This window comes from Onychomys torridus, chromosome 16, assembly GCF_903995425.1.
Source record: "Onychomys torridus chromosome 16, mOncTor1.1, whole genome shotgun sequence".
NCBI lineage: Eukaryota > Metazoa > Chordata > Mammalia > Rodentia > Cricetidae > Onychomys > Onychomys torridus.
The window spans coordinates 3324313-3344519 of NC_050458.1; the positions used below are offsets into that span (position 1 = coordinate 3324313).

Here is a 20207-nt window from a genome sequence, read left to right on the forward strand (position 1 = left end):
CTCCATAATTGTCAAGCATACACAGCCAGCACACAACTTACTGTGAGGATTCTGCAAGCAGCCTCTATATTACAGTCCCTTAAAAACAGTAGAAAGCATAAACAACAGAACCATACTCAGCAGGCTGTATTTAGACATGTGCATATATACATATGCACAATAAAGAGAAAGAGGTTACAGTTTGAGAGTCAGGGGGATGAAGGGGCTAAAGGAGGGAAGGGAAGGGGCAGTGATGTAGTTATATTTTAATTAGAAATATATTTAAGGGGCTGGAGAGATGGTTCACTGTACCTGGGTTCAATTCCCAGCACCCACTTGGCAACTCACAACTGTCTGTAACTATAGTTCCAGAGGATCTGATACCCTCACACAGACATTCATGCAGGCAAAACACCAATGTAGATAAAATAAAAATAAAAATTTTTAAAGTATATTTAAAAATAGATAAGAAATATGGATGGGAAGGTTTGTAAGCCCCAGGTTGCAACAGTATATACATACATAAAAAAACAGTTTCTAAAGAATCTTACCAGACTTTTCCCTGTCTCCTCCTCTGTCCTTCCCACTTTTACACAAGCAATATTTTAAATTTTTCCCATTGGATTTCATTTCTGTTGCCATAATAATTTAGTGTTCAGATCTGGCACATCCAAAACACAGAATATTTTCAAGTGGTTGAGGTTACGAAGAAAGAAAGTAACCAAGCTTCTGGGAGCTTTGCCTCTCCTCTTGGCCTCTTTCCTTCTCTGCCACCTGGATTTAGAAGCCTGCAGTAAACAAAGGCTCTTGGGTGCAGGTCCCTAGCGTGCTTTAGACATGGTAATATGCCTGCACAGTGTGGAGGCGGCCAGAGCTCTCTTCAATACTGACACTTGTCTGTCTTCCTGATCTTGTCTCTCACAAGTGAATGGGGACTGACCATGTACACAGTTTGCCAGGATCTTTGTGTGCTGTGCAACTACTGTTGTGTAAATCTTGTACCCACATTTGCTTCTGTGTTTCCTGTCTCTTCACTGACCAGTCTAAAAGCTGGAATGCATGTGTTTGTGCATCTCTGTACATCGACTTTGAATCATAGTTAAGATGCCATTTTCTGTGCATCTGGCGCTCTGGAGTTGCTCTTTCCTATCACTGTTGTTCTTGGCATTGATCTAAGAGGAGCTCTGAAACCTGCTGAGTGAAATCATATGTAGAAATCTTCGGTACACATCTTTGTGGCTTTAGGGAGAGAGGAATTAGTGTGAAACCTGGAAATGTGTATTAAAGAGAAACCCTACACTTAAAAAAATTAAGTAGCTGTCTTCAACTGGTAAATTAATCTTGAAATCCTAACTGTAATTTGCAAAATAAAGGCACTGTAGGTTGGCCAATTTGAAGAAAAGCTGACAGAGCTCTCCTGAATGTGGTTCCCTGAGAGAGCACCCTGCCAGTGACTGGCCATTTTGGATTTTCCCTCATCTAAATAGTCTTCCCTCCCTGGCCATTTTTAAGGATTTTCCCTTTTATCAAATTCAAAAGCCTATTTAAAGGGCTTTTTAGTTTAAAATGAAGCTATAAAACCCACCAAGAGGATCTTTGCCTTTAAAAGAAGTGAGTCCCAGGTGGTTACAAAGGAGAACCAGAGTCTCCCCTCAGTTCTGGGCGCACAAGCTGTGAAGTAAGCTTCATGTGTACATGTGGCCAGGCCTGGCTATATTAAGAATAAGTGTTTAATAGCAAGAGAAAAGAAAGACACACTATTGAGATGAGCAGGGAGCCAATGGTGCTTGTCAAGTTTGTGTATCCTCTCTCTTGTAAGGTCTGAATTGATGAGTAAGTACTGGTATTTTAAGACCCACGTTTATTGGGGTTATCTTCAGTATAGACTATGGGACAGATTCTGTGGGAGTCACCTGGCAAGCTACTCAATATCTGCATACCAGTGTTTTCTTCTTGTCAAGGAGAATCATACCAGCACCTACTTTATAAGAACTAAAATGGCTAATTTGTGAAAATGATTTGTATTGAGTTAGGGTTCTCTGACAAAACAGAGCCAATATAGTGGGGGGGGGGGGTTGACTGATTGATTATAAATCAGTTCCCATTACTATGGAAACAGAAGTCCCATGACCTGCATCAGCAACTTGAAGAGTCAAGGTGCAATTGCAGCCTGACCCTGAAGTCCTCAGAGCCCGCAGAGCTGCCCAAAGTCAGCAAGTGTTGCCATTTGCATGAAATGACTAGAACAGACCAGTTCCCTACTCAGCAAAATACACACCCTGTACTACTCACATTGGCTTGATGCTGCCCTTCCACTGCAGGAGGGGCAGCCTACCATTCACATGGTCATGTCATCCAGAACTGTCCAGAATAGATAACATTTGACCAGATGTCTGGGCAATCCATGGTCCAGCCACCTTGATATATTAAAATTGGTTGTATGTGCTTAGACTTATAATAATGTGTTTATTAGTTATTGATATTATTTTGTAATCTGGAAAATATCAGAAATAAGTGATACAGTTTATAAAACTATTATATTTAGGGTCTGCAGTTATAGCTCAGTGATAGTACACTTGGCTAGGATGTGTGAAGAAGCCCAGGGTTCAATCTCGAATACTACAAAAAAGAAGGAAGTCCTGTTTCCCTTAGTAATGGTGAATATTCATATTACAGATGGATTTGCTTTCTAAAAATATTAACTATGTAAGAGTAAATTTCACAATATCTTTCCAATTTCAATCAACTTAGAAAATATTTCTTACTATCCCTTATAGCATATATACTCTTAGCTGGGTGCAAAATTAGTTAATCCATGGATTGTTTATTTTTCAAGTTATATAGTTCTACAATGTGGAAAAACAAAATGTAATTCTGTATTTCAATCCAAGCTCATTTATATTAGTTTCCACTGAGATCTTGAATGGATAAGATGAGCTCTTAGAAAGCAGCCTGGGGGAGCATGGTAATGGTACAGCTGCTCTCACCTCCCTCCCCCTGAGTATCAGCTTCTGTGTGGGTCTCAGTACTAATCACCACTCCTGGCCAGTCACCTCTCAAGCAAAAGGGCTTCTTCCTACAGGCTCCACTTTATGTCTGTCATCCTTCTCCTCCAGCCCTTCTCCGACTCTGCTTATGTAATCGTAGGGCTTACCTACTTGAGCTTCCACCCTGCCTGCCAGGTAAACATGTGCTGGCATGATTTCACAACTTTTATCTCTCGGGCCTTTAGCTTAGTCATCTCTCTCAAGAACCTGACCATTTCCAGCTGTTACTGGTCCATGCATATGTGTCTCCTCTTTAAATATCACCAACTCTGTTTGATCAGAACAAAATTTGTTTCTTCTTTAAAGATGCCTTTCCCTGTCTTACTTCATTTGTAACGAGCATCAGTGGATCTCTGCGGGAACACATGTTCTGGTTAACGACATCCAAATTGGTGAATCATTTTGTGTTTATATGTCATCTTTCAGATTATCATCTGTGGAAGACAGATCATCTGTAGTTATTTGTCTCAGAGCATAGAGCTGAAAGTTGTTCAGCATTACATTGGTCAAGATGGACAAGCTGTAGTCCGAGAACACTTTGATTGCCTCACAGCCAAACAGAAATTGCCTTCATACATACTAGAAAACAGTGAACTGACAGAGTTGTGTGTGAAGGCCAAAGGAGATGAAGACTGGTCAAGAGATGTGTGCCTGGACCCCAAAGCCTCGGAGTATAGCACTGTTGTCCAGGTATGCGAGGCATTGACATCTTAATAGAGTGACTTTAAAAGCAGAAATGGTCTCCGTGTGCACCTCACTTGTTGTAGCCCTTGCTCTGTAATAAAATTACAATTGTAATGTGCAGAAAGTGAAATCTAAAAAAGCATAGAACGACTTTGGTGAGAGCTTCGGGCAGCTGGCTCCCTGTCAATCCTTCCCAGATGCTACTGCAATGCATCTTGAGAGTCTGATGCTCTGAGGCTGAGGTGGGACTGTGGTCCTCACCTCCCCACTTGAGGATATGTTGCTTTTTATTTCTGTCTGAATATTCACCACCATTTTCATCCACTTAAAAAATGGATCTCTTCATTCTCCCAGCCCATCTTGCATCACTTTCTGTATACAGATCCTTCATCTTTATGGAAAGGATTCCCTTTGTCTCGCCATATTCTGTCTATGCCATTAGAAAGTCTGGTTTTGCTTAATTGGTTTTCTTAGTGGCTTTTTCCTATAACTGTAAACTTCTTTCATTATCTGAACTGACATTCTATGACTTATTTTGCTTAATTATCAAGCTGTTTAGAATCTGATGGAGCCTTTCCTGTCTTACGTACAGGTGCCTGCTTCGAACAGTTCCATTATTTATGTATGGTGTACAGTTTTGACTTTGGAACCCAACTCTCAAGTTCAACAGCGAATGGTGAGTGCTTTCCCAATCCTGAAATATGGTGTACAACTCAGACCTTTCCTATTCTCAAATAAATAAGGTCAGAGTGACCCAGGGAAGAGATTTATTACAAGTTTGTTTCAGCACCAACAGCTGGAATACTGCAGCAAAGCAAATATGAATGTTGTTCTGTCCTTTACTTTTATAGATCGTGTTCAGCCCTCTTTTTATCATGAGGAGTCATCTTCCAGACCCCATTATCATACATTTGGAGAAAAGAAGCCTGGGTTTGAGTGAAACACAGATTATTCCAGGAAAAGGGCAGGAGAACGAACTGCAGAATGTAGAACCCGACCTTGCACACCACCTGACATTTCAAGCACGGTATGAGCAAAGCGGGTTCTCTAAGAAGCTTGGCTGAAAAGTCCCCTCGAACTCTTTTTGTTTGCTTGGAAGCTTATGTCTTTATCTGAGAAGAATGTTCCTTTAAAACTGCTCTGCCTCAGCCATGTGCTTAGATAGAATTTGGCCCTTTTCATTAAGCTTATAAATAGCCAAGTGGAATCATTAAAAGTGTGACATAATTTAGATGTTGTTGACATGTTACTACAGAGAAGAAGAGATGGCTAGAGATCTTACCTGTATGGACAGGTGGGAGGAAGAGGTAGGGCCCAAATCATCTAATAAATGTCATAAAATCTCTTAACTACCCCCAAAAAGGGGGAGGGCTCCCCACAAAACAGTATGTCAATCTAAGTACATTTATAATTGGATTTTTTTCAGTAAATTATAGATCACTTGGAATCTGATAATGGTTTTTCTTTCCATTTCCTAGAGAAGAATATGATCCTTCAGATTGTGCTGTTCCCATATCAACAGCCCTCATTAAGCAAATAACCACCAAGATACAACCTGGAGGCACAGTCAATCAGATGCTGGATGACTTCTATGGGCCAGAAAAGTCCCATGAACCCATTTGGCCTTATAATAAGAAGGATTCTGATAGGTAACGTTCATCATTAATTTTCTACATGTACTTCTAACCATTAAGAAATAACCATTCACAAAATACTAGCTGTATCACTCAGATTCTCTGCTGCTGTGACAAAATGCCTGAGGAAAACACCTTGCAGGAGGAAAGATTCATTTGTCTCACAGTTTCAGAGGTCTCAGTCCATTATAGTAGGGAGGGCACCACATAGCAGAGCGGAGCCCATCATGGCCATGAGAGCACAGAAAGAGAATGTCTTTGCTCTTAGCTTTCTTCCCTCTCAGTTCCAGCCTATTGGATGGCGATGCTCACATTCAGAATTAATCCTCTCTTGAAATATCTTCATCAGCATACCCAGAGGTATTTTGCTGGGAATCTCATATGTATTTCTCAGTCCAGTCAAGCTTATAGCTTGATTAACCATTATGCTAGATATAGTAAATAGGGTGGAGAAGACCATTTGCAAGCATCTTTCAGATTCTGATGTCATCTAGTTGGTTTAGCTTTATGTATGTCTTTACTCATAAGGTGAAGCTTCATTACATGACAAGCTGCTTTCTTTTGCATGCAGCATTGGGTGAGTCTGGTGTGCCAAGGTATTCTGCAGGAGCAGTGTGTGTCTGGAATGCTTAAACATACTTCATAAATTCTGAACTCATCATGTTTCAGTGAGTCACTTGGATGTGTTATTTGGAACAGGAATGAACAGCTGAGTCAGTGGGATAGCCCAATGCGAGTGAAGCTGTCAGTCTGGAAGCCATATGTGAGAAGCCTGCTGATAGAACTCTTGCCCTGGGCCCTGCTTATCAATCAGTCCAAGTGGGACCTCTGGCTATTTGAAGGAGAGAAGATTGTTCTACAGGTCCCTGCTGGCAAAATTATTATTCCTCCTAATTTTCAGGTAATATGACTTAAAACTCATACATTCTTTTTCCTCAATAACTAGATTTATTCTTAGGTTATACTTAGGATCTTAACAGGATGAATCACTTATGAAAACTGACCTGGTAGGTGCATACATAAAGAGTATGGAATGTTCTTTGATATTGAAACATTTTTCAGATGTGCTTTTCCTCATCAGCAGTACTACCCATGACTGAATTATCATTACATCTAAAAACACATACTGTTTACATTCTCATTATACACAAGATATTTGACAAACACAAGAGCTGTATTAAACACTAAACACTGAGCCTCTTTTCCTATATAACTGGACTTGGATTCTATAATTGTGAAAGTTCACTTGTTGATTATAACACCATAGAATCATTAGTGACACATGGTAGAAAATCCTCACCAGAATCAAAATTCACAGAAAGACACCAGAGAACTGACTTTTTAAAGCTAACCCATTTCAAGAAGAAAAAGGAAATCTTAAAAAATATTTTCTAGTAGAGAACAATTTCGGAATCTTCTTTTTGAGTTCCAGTTTATAAACATCTTTATTCAATTGTATATTTCCTACTTCTTAATGCCATCACCTTATTGAATTGGAATGTTAGCCCGTATGGACCTAATGTTGCATATTATTCTGATGTCAAATGAGATGGAACCTCCCAATTTTTAAGTCTTTGGAATTCATGGAGTAGTCACAGCTTGAGTTTGGTTTTTCTCTCTTCCATGAACTTGAATTTTACTGTGAACCAAAAAGGATATTGGAAACATAAATAAAATACACATTGTTGTTACCAAAAAAAAAAAAAAAAAAAGTACAGGGGACTATTTGGTTGCCTTAATAGACTATTGTATAATTTTGGTTTGGTTTGATTTTTTGAGGGTTTCTCTGTGTAGCCCTGGCTGTCCTGGAACTTGCTTTGTAAACCAGGCTGGCCTCGAACTCAGGGATCAACCTGCCTCTGCTTGCCAAGTGCTGGGACTAAAGGTCCACATGACTACACCTGGCTTTGCGTAATTTTTTTTTTTTAGTCCTGGAATAAAATATGGAAGAATTAAGAACAATAAAATTGAGGCATTATTTTTCCAGGAAGCTTTTCAAATAGGAATTTACTGGGCAAATACAAACACTGTGCACAAGTCAGTAGCAATTAAACTGGTCCATAACCTGACCTCTCCGAAGTGGAAAGACGGCGGTAACAGTGAAGTAGTGGCGTTGGATGAGGAGGCGTTTGTTGATGCTGAGATCAGACTCGGTGCTTTCCCAGGACATCAGAAGGTAAGGTCTGTGTGGCTGTGTTGCAGGGACATAATCAGCCACGCTCCTAGACTGTGTCCAGTGTGTCTGCCTCCCCTTGAGCCCCTCCTGATACCATTTGTCTAAGTCATTTATAGCAGTAGATTCCTGGTTGCTTCATTCCCAACACTTCTGCTTTACAGTGGAATTTTTTCCCTTACTGATGATAAACCCCAGGTTACATAATTCACCCTGTAACTGCTCCATTTCAGAACACTCACCAGCCACTTGATTTATAGTATGGGGGGTGGACTTACTCCCGAATATTCACAAACTGCTTCTGACCTCCTTCTTCTGAACAGGAAGTAGGGTATCTAGTGCTATGAGCATTGAGGAAAATGTCAAAGACTGCACAGGAATGGTCATCTTGCTGGAAAGGGCATCCTGACCAAAATGATAAGACTAATTTGATTCTCTTGTGGAATTATATTCTTCAACACGTGATTGTAAAACATTTTTATTGGTTCTTTGAGAGTTTCATACAATGTGTTTCAATCATATTCACCCTTCTCCCCCAATTCTTCCTGCCCCGGCCAGCGGGGTTTCAACGGGGGCGACCCACCTGTGGGAGCGAATGAAAGACAGGGGACACAAGAGACGACAGCAAGACAGAATTCTGATCAAGCCGCCAATCTTTATTTCTCTCCGCATGGCTTATATAGCATAGGAGGGGAAGGGGCAGGAAGGCAGGAAGGGGAAGGGACATGGAAGGCATGCAGAACGTGGGAGACGTGCAGGTCCTTCAACTGCAGGAAGTCTGCTAAGGTGACTGACTGGTCAGGGGCCATTTGTTCTGTTGCTAGGCTACCTGACCATGGAATGCTCTTTACATTCGTTGCCATGGCACCTGACTGTGGAATGTTCTTATCTTTGGGAGCTTCCAGTTAGCAAACAGGTGTTACTGCTCTGGGGAAGGACAGTGGGCTTATGACTTGTTCTCTGGCTTAGCTAGTACTTTCCAAGGTTCATGTTTGGTTCCTGACATCTTGGTCCCTAACATCTTCCCAGATTCACACCTACTATCATACCTATCCAACTTTGTGTCCTTTAAAGAAAATTGAGACCAATTTGTGCTGCCCAGATATTACTATTTGATGTGTGGTCTCCCACTGGATCGAGGACAGCTTACAAGGGATGGAGGGCTGCACTCTTAGAGAGCACACACGCTTTCCAATAGTTCCACTGCTGGGAATGGGATTCTGTACCCAACTCTCATCTCCATACTGGAATTTGTTCTGGCTTGGCTTGCACAGATTTGCGTGTACTGTCTGTCACAGCTGCTGTAAGATCATATGTGCAGCTGCCCTGCAGTGTCTAGATGGCATCATTTCTTTGTTTCATCCACTGCCTCTGGCTCTTACACTCTAATCATGCCTTCTTCTGCAATGATCTCTGAGCCTTGGGTAGTGATAGTATACATACATTCCCTGCAGGGCTGAGCATTATGCTGTCTCTCTACACCTTGATCATTTGAGGAGCTCTGTGTTAGTCAACATTTCCTGCAAATAGAGAATGCTAGTAAGCAGAAAAAGGTAAAATTGGTACTGTCCTGGGAAAATCTATGATAAAACAACCCTTCAGGAATAGTTGAGGCTAGGTGTAGTGGTACACACTGTAATCCAAGCACTTGAAAAGTTCAGAGGCATAGGGATTCAGAAATTGGGGCTAGCTTGGGCAGTAGTTAAAAACTGTCACAAAAGAAACAACAGTCAAGAAGTCTACGTGTGCGTGTGCGTGTGTGTGGTGTAAACACTGCTGTCTTTCCTTGCTCCTCCACAGCTGTGTCAATTCTGCATCTCCTCCATGGTACAGCATGGCATACAGATTATCCAGATTGAAGATAAGACTGCAGTAATCAATAATACACCATACCAAATATTTTATAAGCCACAGCTGTCTATCTCCAACCCCTGTTCTGGAAAGGAGGTAAGCACTCCATACCATGGTCATTCTCTCTGTTTCTCTCTGTTCACTAGAAATAGGCTCAGCTGTTTTCAGCCCAGGGCAAAGAAGAAGATACCACTGAATATAAAAATCCTCCTGTTTGTGCTGGATTTGAAACCATCGACGGCAAGTTGAAGTTGCCACAGTGACAAGTGAACAGAATGCTGGCTGCAGCAGCCCTGGACAGTGCTGAAGCAGCTTTCCTCAGCAGCCTCTCCTCAGAGGCTGATGCAGGCTCTTCGTAACCGACTACACAGCAGTGGTTCCAGAGTGTGGTTATGAACATGAAGGCTAGTGCCTGAACGGAGCCATGGCTCTGCGAGCAGTGAGCTTTGTGTCCACAGGCAAGCAAATGTGCTCATGGGCCAGTTTATTTTGTTAACATCTTATAGTAGCAACATGTGCAGAAAAGAAATCTGATCTGGGATTTCTAATGTGATTCTTTGTACAACTTGTACAACAGGAGTCATAATGTAAGAAGGTAGAGAGAAGTGTTTTAAGACAATGCTGAGGTTAAAGCTCTCTAGTAGGTGAATATTCCTTGTTTAGTCTGAGCTCAGCATTGTCCTTTCAGCTCATACAGCTGTTCTCAAGTAATCAAGTATGGTGATGTCTTCCTATTAACTTCCACTGGATTGTGGTATTTACAAAAATGTCAGAACAATGAAATTTCATCATGTGTCACTGCTTTGGCACAGCTTCCTAGAGAGGAGTAGAGGCCTGATTCCTCCCTGTGTCCCTTTTCAACAGTGACCCTGCCTCAGGTGGGGAGGACCTTTTTGAGATACGGAGTCCCTAGCCATTCTGGGGGACTATGGGACAATAGGGTTGTTGCTTTTTTTTTTTTTTTCAAGTCTAAAATTCAGAGGCTTGAGTTGTTGACTAAGCTTAACAGCCTGAGTTCATTCTGCAAAACCCACAGTAGAAAGAACCACAGTAGTTCTCTGACCTCCGTGTGTGTGTGTGTGTGTGTGTGTGTGTGTGTGTGTGTGTGTGTGTACAGACACTAAACAAACAAACAAAAGGTAACAAATATTTATATGAAGAGGCTCTGAAGTTGGAAACTGTGAAACTTCATTTGAAAGCTGGAGTCAGAGCATGTTCCTCCTTCAAGGGAGCCTTACAGTTTCCCATTTAAGCCCCAGTGCCTTCTCCTGAATCCTGTTGAGATCTCTTTCTGTAGATTCCCCCTGTCCCACATGACTCCTTCCGCAGTGCATGGCGTCTCTTTCCCCAGGCCATGAGGATTTTGCAGTGCCTAGGGGACTTTGGTACTGGCTTATAGGTCAATCTGACACCATATTGTTTGATTCTACCTGAGAAGCAGCCGATGCTTCCACAGCCATCCCTGTCACACTAGGGCCTTTGAGTGGAGGCAGGATCACTGGCACACCATGTCTCCATGTTGGTCACTCTGTGAAATCACAAAGTTATGGTTTCTTAGAATAGATGCTGCTGCTGGAGTGAGCATGCTCCTCTGTCTTGTCTTTCCAGTATTTTCATGTTCCAGACAGTGCTACCTTCAGTGTTAGTCCAGGTGGAGAACATCCTGCTATGGAATCCAGCTCCCTGCCTTGCTGGGACTTCATGCCTGATGTGGGGCCATCAGTGGACACAGCCGTGCTTCAGAAACAGATACTGCTGGGCTTTTCTCCTGCACCAGGTGCCGACAGCTCTCCGTGCTGGAGCCTGCCAGCTGTCATTAGACGAGAGTTTCCTAGACAGAGTGTAGCAGTGCCCTTCGGAGCCTTCAGGGAGAACAGACTCTGCACCAGGTATTTTACACTGTGTGCGTGTTCTTTGCTTGTCACTGTTGCTGCTCATCAAGAGGCCAGGACAGCAGTGTTCCCATATGTAATCCTAGGTTCTCTTTCATCTTTAATGACTTGTAGATATTGGATACAGTCGAACAAAGGTCATGATCACAAACAGGTTGTCTGCTTAGAAGATTTTCCCGCTTTGTCCCGTATGCTGCAGGGGCCTGGGGGATGGGGTTGTACCAGAACAGCAGTGATGTATGGTAATGGGGAAAAAAATCCTTTTAGGAGCTCTTACTCTCTGTAAGAAGGAAGGCAAAAGATTGAAGAAAGTACATTTGGGACGTTTTTCTTTTCCAGTATTTTACTTTTACTTCAAAATGGAATTTTTCACAGAAGACATTTAGAGAGATAATAACATAGATAAACTCAAGCCAAGGAATATGCTGTGCTGTGGCTGTTCCTGCACGAAAGCTGTTCCAATTGCAGATTACCAATTATGCAAATAACAGCCACAGGATTGAGCAGAGACATGTAACGGTTTGTTCCAACTGCACATTCGGCCTGCAGTTGTTTCACATAGGGGTCTTTTCTGCAGCCATCAGGAATAACTTACTGTGGCGCATGCAACCATAAAAGGCCTTGTGCCGTGAGCTTGTGAGAGGTGCTTCTTCTCAGGGTTCAAATTCATACACTGAGATTTAAACCATCCAATTCTTTGGATGTGTGCAGAGATTTGTAATAATCATTTTAAATATTACAGCCTAACTGAAGATCTCTGAAATGGTTGGGTCCTGTTCCCTCCACATACACTTTTTTCTCTCGTGTCACAAAGACCCCATTGAACAAATCTTTTTCACCCCTAGTCCTACGAGGATGGCTGCTTTGTGTTTGATTTTAGAGAACACTAAGTATGTTGAGTTCTCTTGAAAGGTATGTGAATTATTTTTAAATGGAAAGTCAAAATTTTTAACAAAACATGGGGAAATTAGGTTTAAATTTGCTAAGACTCACAGTATAAATTAATCTTCTGTGTAAATATTAAGTAAGTAAAAAGTATGACCTTGTAGTCCCGGCCCCCGCTTCTGTGGCTCAAAAGGAAATTGGAAGCTGGCTTGCCCAGCCCTCCCAGATGGAACTGAAAACAGTTTCCTTGTCTGGGTGAAGATGTCACTCTGAAAGGAAATGTCCTGTCTGTTCTCTGGGCTCCTCATCTTTCCCTCAGTCCAGCAGTGGACATTTGGTAGCATGGTGGCTGCATTTTCACCAAATATTAGTGGATACTTCCCATTGTCACTCCAGACAAGGACAGTTTTAACGGAAGCCTCTCTGCAAATGGGGAAGTTTCTGGTGCAGCATTGACCCTTTTTAGTCATCATGAACTAAGAGCTGCATTGGCAAATTACCTAATTTCCTTAATTTGATAATTAGTGGAGTGTATCAGAATTTTCCCTTCTGTTCAGATATAAGTACCATTTGTAATCTGTAGGACAGTGGTGGTTTTCTCTTTATTACAGCAGTTATCTGCACCTGTGCAACCACTTAAAAACAAGGAATCCCAGCCTGCTCTGGTGGCCAAAATGTATGTCCTGTAAAGTATGGTCATTCTGTGCAAATGGACAGCACACTGATGAATTTGCCTGCCTTTAAAATGGAAAATAGAACAAATACACAAATTCTCTAGAAATTTCTTAAAAAAAAAAAAAAATATGAAGAGGAGGAGGAGGAAGGAGAAGGAGAAGAAGGAGAAATTGGAAGTGTCTCAGTTCTTTCTTTACCAAACTCGTTTGGGTAGGAAGAAAGTGCAGTACTTGAAGAATGTAAGGCATACAAGCACAGAGCCAGAGGGACAAGCAGGGTCAGCACAAGGCCAGCAGCTGTCTGTCTCGATGACAGTGTCATGGAAGGTTTAATTTAAAGTCATTTTTCACATTTTGAGTATTTTATAATGCATATTACTACTTCTATAAAATTAGTACCCCAACTATTCAGTGGGGGACAGGCTCCTTTTCTGGACAGCATACCCTCTGAGTTAGAAAAGAGGCATCCCAGAGTTTGGAATCTGCACATTCAAGTAAACACAAACCAGAGAGAAGCCTGTGTTCCCCCCTGTAAGCCATGCTGTCTCTGGTCTCTTCCAGGGCAGTGGCACTGACCTATCAAGAACACTTTGGAATCACTTATTTAACCATCTCAGAAGACCCAAGTCCTCGAGTAATTTTCCACAACAGATGTCCAGTAACGATTCTCATAAAGGAGAACATAAGAGGTATGCTTCACAGCCCTGAAGGGAAATGATAGAAGACATAGATTTTTGGGGAATTTTGATTTAGTAGATACCTGTGGTCCTATGAAGAATACTTATTAAAGCATCATTCCTTCCTTCCAGTGTTTGATGTCACTAAGTCTTTGTCCTTAAAACAGAGGTCTGCATGCCACCCCCCCCTTTAACATTTCAGATATTCCAAAGTTTGAAGTTTATTGCAAAAAAATTCCTCCTGAGAGTTCAGTTCATCATGAGCTGTATCACCAGATTATCAGTTATCCAGACTGCAAGACCAAAGACTTATTTCCCAGCCTCCTTTTGAGAACGGAAGTGATGGAAGAAATGACAGCAGAGTGGAGTGATGCTGTCGACATCAACAGTCAAGGAACACAGGTCAGTGACTGCCTTTTCTGAAGACAGCTTCGCTCCTTCTTTCCCTCTGCCCTCCCTCCTCCCTCCCTCCCTCCTCCCTCCCTCCCTTCCCTCCTTCTTCCTCCCATGTGTATTATTTGTGTATGTGTGTGGGCACACATGCACCATGGTGCGCATGTAAAGGTCAGAGGATAATCTGTGAAAATCACTTTTCTCCTACCTCAAGGTGGGTCCTGGATATTGAACTCAGATTTTTAAATGCTGAACTTGTTGGGCTGACAAGATGGTCCAGTAGGTAAAGCTTGCTGCCAAGCCTGATGGCTTTAGTTTAATCCCTAAGATGCATGTGGTAGGAAGAGAACCAGCTCCACAGGTTGTCTGTCCTCTGACCTACACACACACACACACACACACATACACACACGCACACTCACATGTAGATGTAACAGTCTTATTGAATAAGAAACACAGAGCCAAATGCAGAGTTAAAAGCCAAGAGGTCAGAGCAATAGCTAAGAGCTAAAAACCCTTTCTTACCCTTCACTGCTGCTGCTGTCCTTCCCCTCAGCAAGAGGCCTACTTCCTGTGTCTGTCTTTTTTTTAATTGACTTTCTGTTCTGCCTTCTCATTGGTTGTAAACCCAACCACATGACCTCCTCGTCACTGCCTGTCTGTACAGACCTCCAGGTCTCCTATGGTTGGTATTGAGATTAGAGGCGTGTGTCTCCATGCTGGCTGTATCCTTGAACACACAGATCCGCCTGACTCTGCCTACCAAGTGCTGGGATTAAAGGCATGCACCACCACCACCCAGCTTCTGCTATGGCTTGCTATTAGCTCTGGCCCCCAGGCAACTTTATTTATTAACATACAAATAAAATCACATTTCAGTACAACTAAAATAGCACCATACACACAAGCACACACAAATATATAAATAAATAAATGCATGTCAGAAAATGAAAAATCAAAGCTAAACTTGTCTCAGTACGAGGGAACTTGTGTATACATTTTTATATCTTCAGCAGGCTCTAAATTCTTTCTTTCTTTTTTTTTTTTGTTTTTTTTGTTTTTTTGTTTTTTTGTTTTTCAAGACAGGGTTTCTCTGTGTAGCTTTGCGCCTTTTCTGGAACTCACTTGGTAGCCCAGGCTGGCCTCGAACTCACAGAGATCCGCCTGGCCAGACTCTAAATTCTTAAACACCAGGCACATGAGGGGAATCCATCTCAGATCTAATACATGTCAAAAATACAATAAAATTATAGACTTTTTTGTATGGAAGGTTCAGCTGTCCAGGTTTTCAGATGTTTATAGTATTGATTCTAGATTAGTTCCTTCTTTTGAAAGCATGCCAATTTAAAAATCTATAAATATGTTTTTAGACTTCAGCAATAAACTATCTTACCTTTTACTCTAAGTGTTCCTGGCATTAGTTTTATTGAAATGACACTTGAACATGGCTTTTTTCCCTGTGTGTAAAGACATGCACAGCATTGTACAATCATGATGACAAAACACCTAAGAAAATCAGCTTCCGTTGAAAAGATTGGTGTCGGCTCATGGTTTCAGAGCTTTTAGTTCTGACCAGTTCTGTTGCTCTTAGGCCAGTGATAAGGCAGGAATATAGCAGAGCAAAGCCTCTCTCCATGGGTGCAGCAAGCAGAGACCAGAACAAAATACATCCCTCCATGGCATGCCTGCAGCGGCCCACTTCATCCAGCTAGGAACCACTTCCTAACCGTCTATTTGGCTGTGAACTTGGAATGGCTGACTCCAGGAGGAAGTTAGCTCCCTCCTGACCCACTAACCTCCATAGCATCACCAGCTGGAGAGCCAGCCTTTAGCACATATGCCTTTGGGGCCCTTTATATCAAAGCCACAGCACTGGCTACCTGACTTCAAAGCTTTTCGTCATTCCCACCAGAAACTGTAATTCTCCTCTCCCCTGCCCTGGTAGCTTCTATTCTGCTTTCTGTCTCTATGAATTTGTCTACTCTAAGCATCTCAGATAAGGAGATGATGAGGTATTTGTTCTTAGAGCCTGGTCTATTTCATGGAATAGTTGTGTCTTAAAGACTTATTTATGTTATAGCATGTATCAGAACATCATTGCTTTTTATGACTGAATAAATTTGTGCTTATACTTTCTTACAGGTCTTTCACATTAGTTATTCTTCAAAAAAGCTTGTTGTAATGGCCAGAAGTATGTGTTAAAAGTAGAAAGTATTTATAAAAGTAGAAAGAATAATAATAGTTAACATTTGACAGCCACTCTGTGTCTGATGCTGTGCTGAGCACCCCGACTCTTCTTTAGGCTTTACAACAGCCACGCAAGTTAGGACTTGTTCTAGATATGGGTGTGGGGCGGTGGGGGAGAGCCCTCCAACAGGAGCATGACCTAAATCCCATGCATTTAGAAGCCCCTAAGAGTGTATCCAGCCGTGCCTAGCTCCAGCATGTGCTGCCTATTCCGGTCCTTATTTGGACACCCTGGACTTTTCTTTCCTGGTCCTCAGGAACACTGTCCTCTCAGGACTTGACGACAGTCCTGCCTCCCCCTTTGGCCCTCCATGGTCTTGTACAGCATTTGTCATTTTAAGTGAACTTCTCTTTTCTTGAAGCATTAAACATCCAGAATCCTCTGTGTGATATTTATTCAACTTGAATGAAAAAATACCCAAGACATTTCTACAACACAAATACAAGCCATTGAGGTGTTGTTTTTGTTCCAAAGAAGTCACCATTCTCACTAGTTTATTTAATACCCAATTGCACATAAATGGTCTTACTAGGATTTTTGTCTTTTTTTATATTTTTATACATGTATATCATATACTCTGATTGTAAAAGAGAGAAAACATGAGTTCTTATCTTCCTGAGTCTAGTTTATTTCATTTAATATGATGATATCCAGTTCTATCCATTTTTCTGCAAATGACATAATTTAGTTCTTTATGTTTGAATAATATACCATTGTGGGGATATATATTGATAGGCAGGTAGGTAGGTCAGTAGATAGATAGATCACAGATGATAGACGATAGATAGATTTAGATAGATACATAATGTTTTCTTCATCCATTAATCTGTTGATACCCACCTAATTTGTACTTAAATGATTTCCTATCATATTCCTCATACCCCATCCACAGCCTGTAGCCAAGTGCCTGTCATCACTCTGAGATCTTAATAAAGGTCAGCTGAGTAAGTTAATGACCAAATGAACAGATTGAGTAAGAAGCATTAGTTACCAAAAGACTGTGTACAGGAGGCCACCAGAGTCCCAGATGTGACCTGCAAGTACAGAGCACCCAAAGAGACAAGGAGGAAAGGGCCAGATGGTGACGGGAAGGTCCTCAGCATGAGCCTGACTACAAGGTCCAGCCCAAAGCCAGAGAAGGCAATAATGAGAGTTGCAGGCTGGGGGCAGCAGAAGGCCCGAGGACGTCGGAGGTGAGCATGTATGTGGCTGTCAAAGTGAGGCCAGTGTTGGGACAACTCTTCATGCCCAGAGAGGAGCAAGTGAGAAGGTAGTAAAGGAGACAGTGCCCAGAGACACAAAGCCAAGGAGCAAGAGAATAATTCCACTCGCCAGAGGGCACCTCCACTTCTCTGCTGGGGAAAGAGGCCGGAGTGGGCACAGGAGTGGGTGGAGCCATGTAGATGGGGAGACTGGAGAATTAAGTGACGGGTTTTTAGTAGACTAGAGTTTATGAAGTAGATAACGAGTGGTCTGCTAAGCGAGAGGAAAGAGCCAGTGGTCTGAGAGGAGCAGTGGCTGTGAAGACAGATGACAGATAGGGACAACCAAGAGTGGGTGAGCAGCCTGGGGAGCGGCAGTCCCTACAGTCACCTGAGTCTCCCTGGGATGGGCCTCAGATGGCTACAGTCCTGTCAATCCCCAAGTGTCCCCGAACCCCCCGCATCAGCTTGAACGTTTTTGAAATCTTACTTATGTATGACTAGGGAATTCCTTACCATAGTCATGCTGCCTGCCAAACTGTATTTTGGGAGTTCCCATTCACTTTAAATTCCTCAGCCTTTTGTTCTGGGGGACACTTCAAAGCTCAGAAGAGGTGCTCTTTCTGACACCTTGTCACCCGTGGGGGGAGGACCATGGAGGCTCATGTTCCCATTCATCTTTTAGAAGCTGTGTGCCATATGCCCTGCAGACTGGCGCACTTCCTCCTCTGGAAGAAGATGTCTGTCAGACCCTCTCACACATCTTCTCAATAATAACCAGGCATATAAACCACTGGGGAGAGAAGTCGCCAAGTCCTGAGGGGAAAGCAGTCCTTGGTAAGCATTGGCTTATCCTCAGCTCAAGGTCTGAAGGACAGGACACAAGTTCAACACTGACCTAAATAAGCAGAATGAAATCACTCAAAATTTGTCATAGGTCCAGACTTTTTTTAGTCCTAGCTGCATCTCCAGGCTATTTTGTACAGCGGTCAGTCTTGTGTTTTATAATTTTGAAATAGGATACATGAAACAACACATACAAATAATTTTATAATCTCACAAAGAAGATTCTTTGAGCACAGAGAATCTCAGTAAATAGTGATGGCCTAAGGAACAAGTTTTAAGTCATTGTTTTGATCTTATCAGCAGAATGGTTTGGAGCCCTGCCATAGCACATAGGATTTCAGTTCTGGTAGTCAGAACCTTATTTTTGGTAGTTAGTCCATGGTATATTAAAAAAGACAAATCAAGATGTGGAGAGCACATAGAAGTTACTGTGTAACTAGCAACCTTGGCACAGCCTGCTCCATCCAGTACAAATACTGGGTTATGTTACGTACCAGCCATCAAGCTTGGTGCTACTGGACAAAGGTGTCACAGCCCATGCTGTCAAGTTCACAGGTGAAAGAGACAGTCATTAGTAAGAACAAGCAGTCAGCTCTCATAGTACTACGGAGAAAGGAGACAGATACCCCCAAGGGAAGCAGGGCCTGGGAGTGTGCCTCTGAGTGAGGACCTGCCTGCCATCAGTGCCTTCAAGGCTGGAATGGTGTGAATTAGACAGGGGGAGGGATGGAAGAACTGTCTAAGCAGAAAGAATATATTGGACGCTCCGGAGCGCAGATTGGAGCATAATGCTTCTAGGGCACTACATGCCAATGTGGCTGCGATGCCAGGTGAAAGAGAAGGAGAAAACAGAGGGCTCTGGGGCATTTAGAATTTGGTAAGACTGTGTGTGACCTTGCAAAGACTGGGCTTCAACTTAATATCATTGGAAGTCACTACATTGTTTATGCAGACTCATTTTTTTCTATCTTTCTTTGTGCATGCATGTGAGTGTGGGTGCATGCATGTACGACATACATGTGAAAGTCAGAGTCCTTACCTTCTACTGTGTTTGAGGTAGTCTTCAGGGACTTTCTCCACCTTCCAGCTCACTGTAGTCACATGTGTTCTTGGGATCTAAATTCAAATCCACACGTTTAGTTTGCAGGCATTTCACCCATGAAGCCATGTCCCACTGCCTGTGGGCAGCCATTTCGGAGCCATTAAATGATAAAGGGAAAAAATTGTTTTGTTTTTTGAGACAGGGTTTCTCTGTGTAGACCAGGCTGGCCTTGAACTCACAGAGATCCACCTCCCTCTGCCTCCTAAGTGCTGGGATTAAAGGCATGTGCCACCACCAACTGGCAAAGGAAAAAAAATGGAGACAGGGTCTCTCGCTGGAACCTGGAGTTCATGAGGCTAGCCAGCTTGGGAGCCCCAGGGGGCTTTTTCTCTCCTCCTCACCAGCACTGGGATTACAAGAATGTGGTACTGCTAAGTGTCCCCAAATACAGTGTAATTCTCAAGTTGAGTAAATAGATAAATGCAGTTAAGTGTAGTAAACCTAAGGTAGCTCCTTTGATCACCACAGGCTCTCAGGCAGTAGCTTTTGAGTTTATTTACTGATGAGAGGCTGCAGGCTCACAGTGTGTAATCAGTTAGGTGACCTAACACTAAATTCCAGCTGGTTGGCACCTGGAGCTACTCAGGAGTTCCCCACTCAGTTTTCCCTCCACCAGGTAGAGGTCACTGACTGGCCTTTGGGGTCTTGCCTTGGCTACAGATGCCATCACCTGCAAGTTCACCAAAGCTTCAGGTAGACAAGCTTTCTAATCTCCCCTTTGCCTAGTACAGAGCCTCCTCAGTGGTGTCTCATCTCAAAGCATCCATGTGTCACCCTTTCCATTGGAGATGGTGAGGAACCTCGTTCTTCCTTCTAGCTGGAAGATGTCTCAGTAGCATCTGCTCTATCCTTGTTTTACCCTCTGGGCAGTGGCTCTTAACCCCCTTTCACAGGGATCACCTCAGATATTTGCATTATGA

The 20207-nt window shown here is 42.5% G+C and overlaps 1 protein-coding gene across 4 annotated transcripts in view; it reads left to right on the top strand.

Annotated features, from left to right (window-relative positions):
* Vps13b (vacuolar protein sorting 13 homolog B) overlaps window positions 1-20207 on the top strand; it is a 553125-nt gene that overhangs the window by 494364 nt on the left and 38554 nt on the right. For all 4 annotated transcript variants that reach the window (XM_036207944.1, XM_036207941.1, XM_036207943.1 and 1 more), the window contains exons 45-54: window positions 3453-3716; window positions 4303-4386; window positions 4562-4737; window positions 5189-5359; window positions 6044-6245; window positions 7332-7520; window positions 9318-9464; window positions 10977-11257; window positions 13381-13508; window positions 13699-13898. In XM_036207944.1, coding sequence (XP_036063837.1) covers window positions 3453-3716; window positions 4303-4386; window positions 4562-4737; window positions 5189-5359; window positions 6044-6245; window positions 7332-7520; window positions 9318-9464; window positions 10977-11257; window positions 13381-13508; window positions 13699-13898 — 1842 coding nt within the window. The remainder of the gene's footprint in view (window positions 1-3452; window positions 3717-4302; window positions 4387-4561; window positions 4738-5188; window positions 5360-6043; window positions 6246-7331; window positions 7521-9317; window positions 9465-10976; window positions 11258-13380; window positions 13509-13698; window positions 13899-20207) is intronic.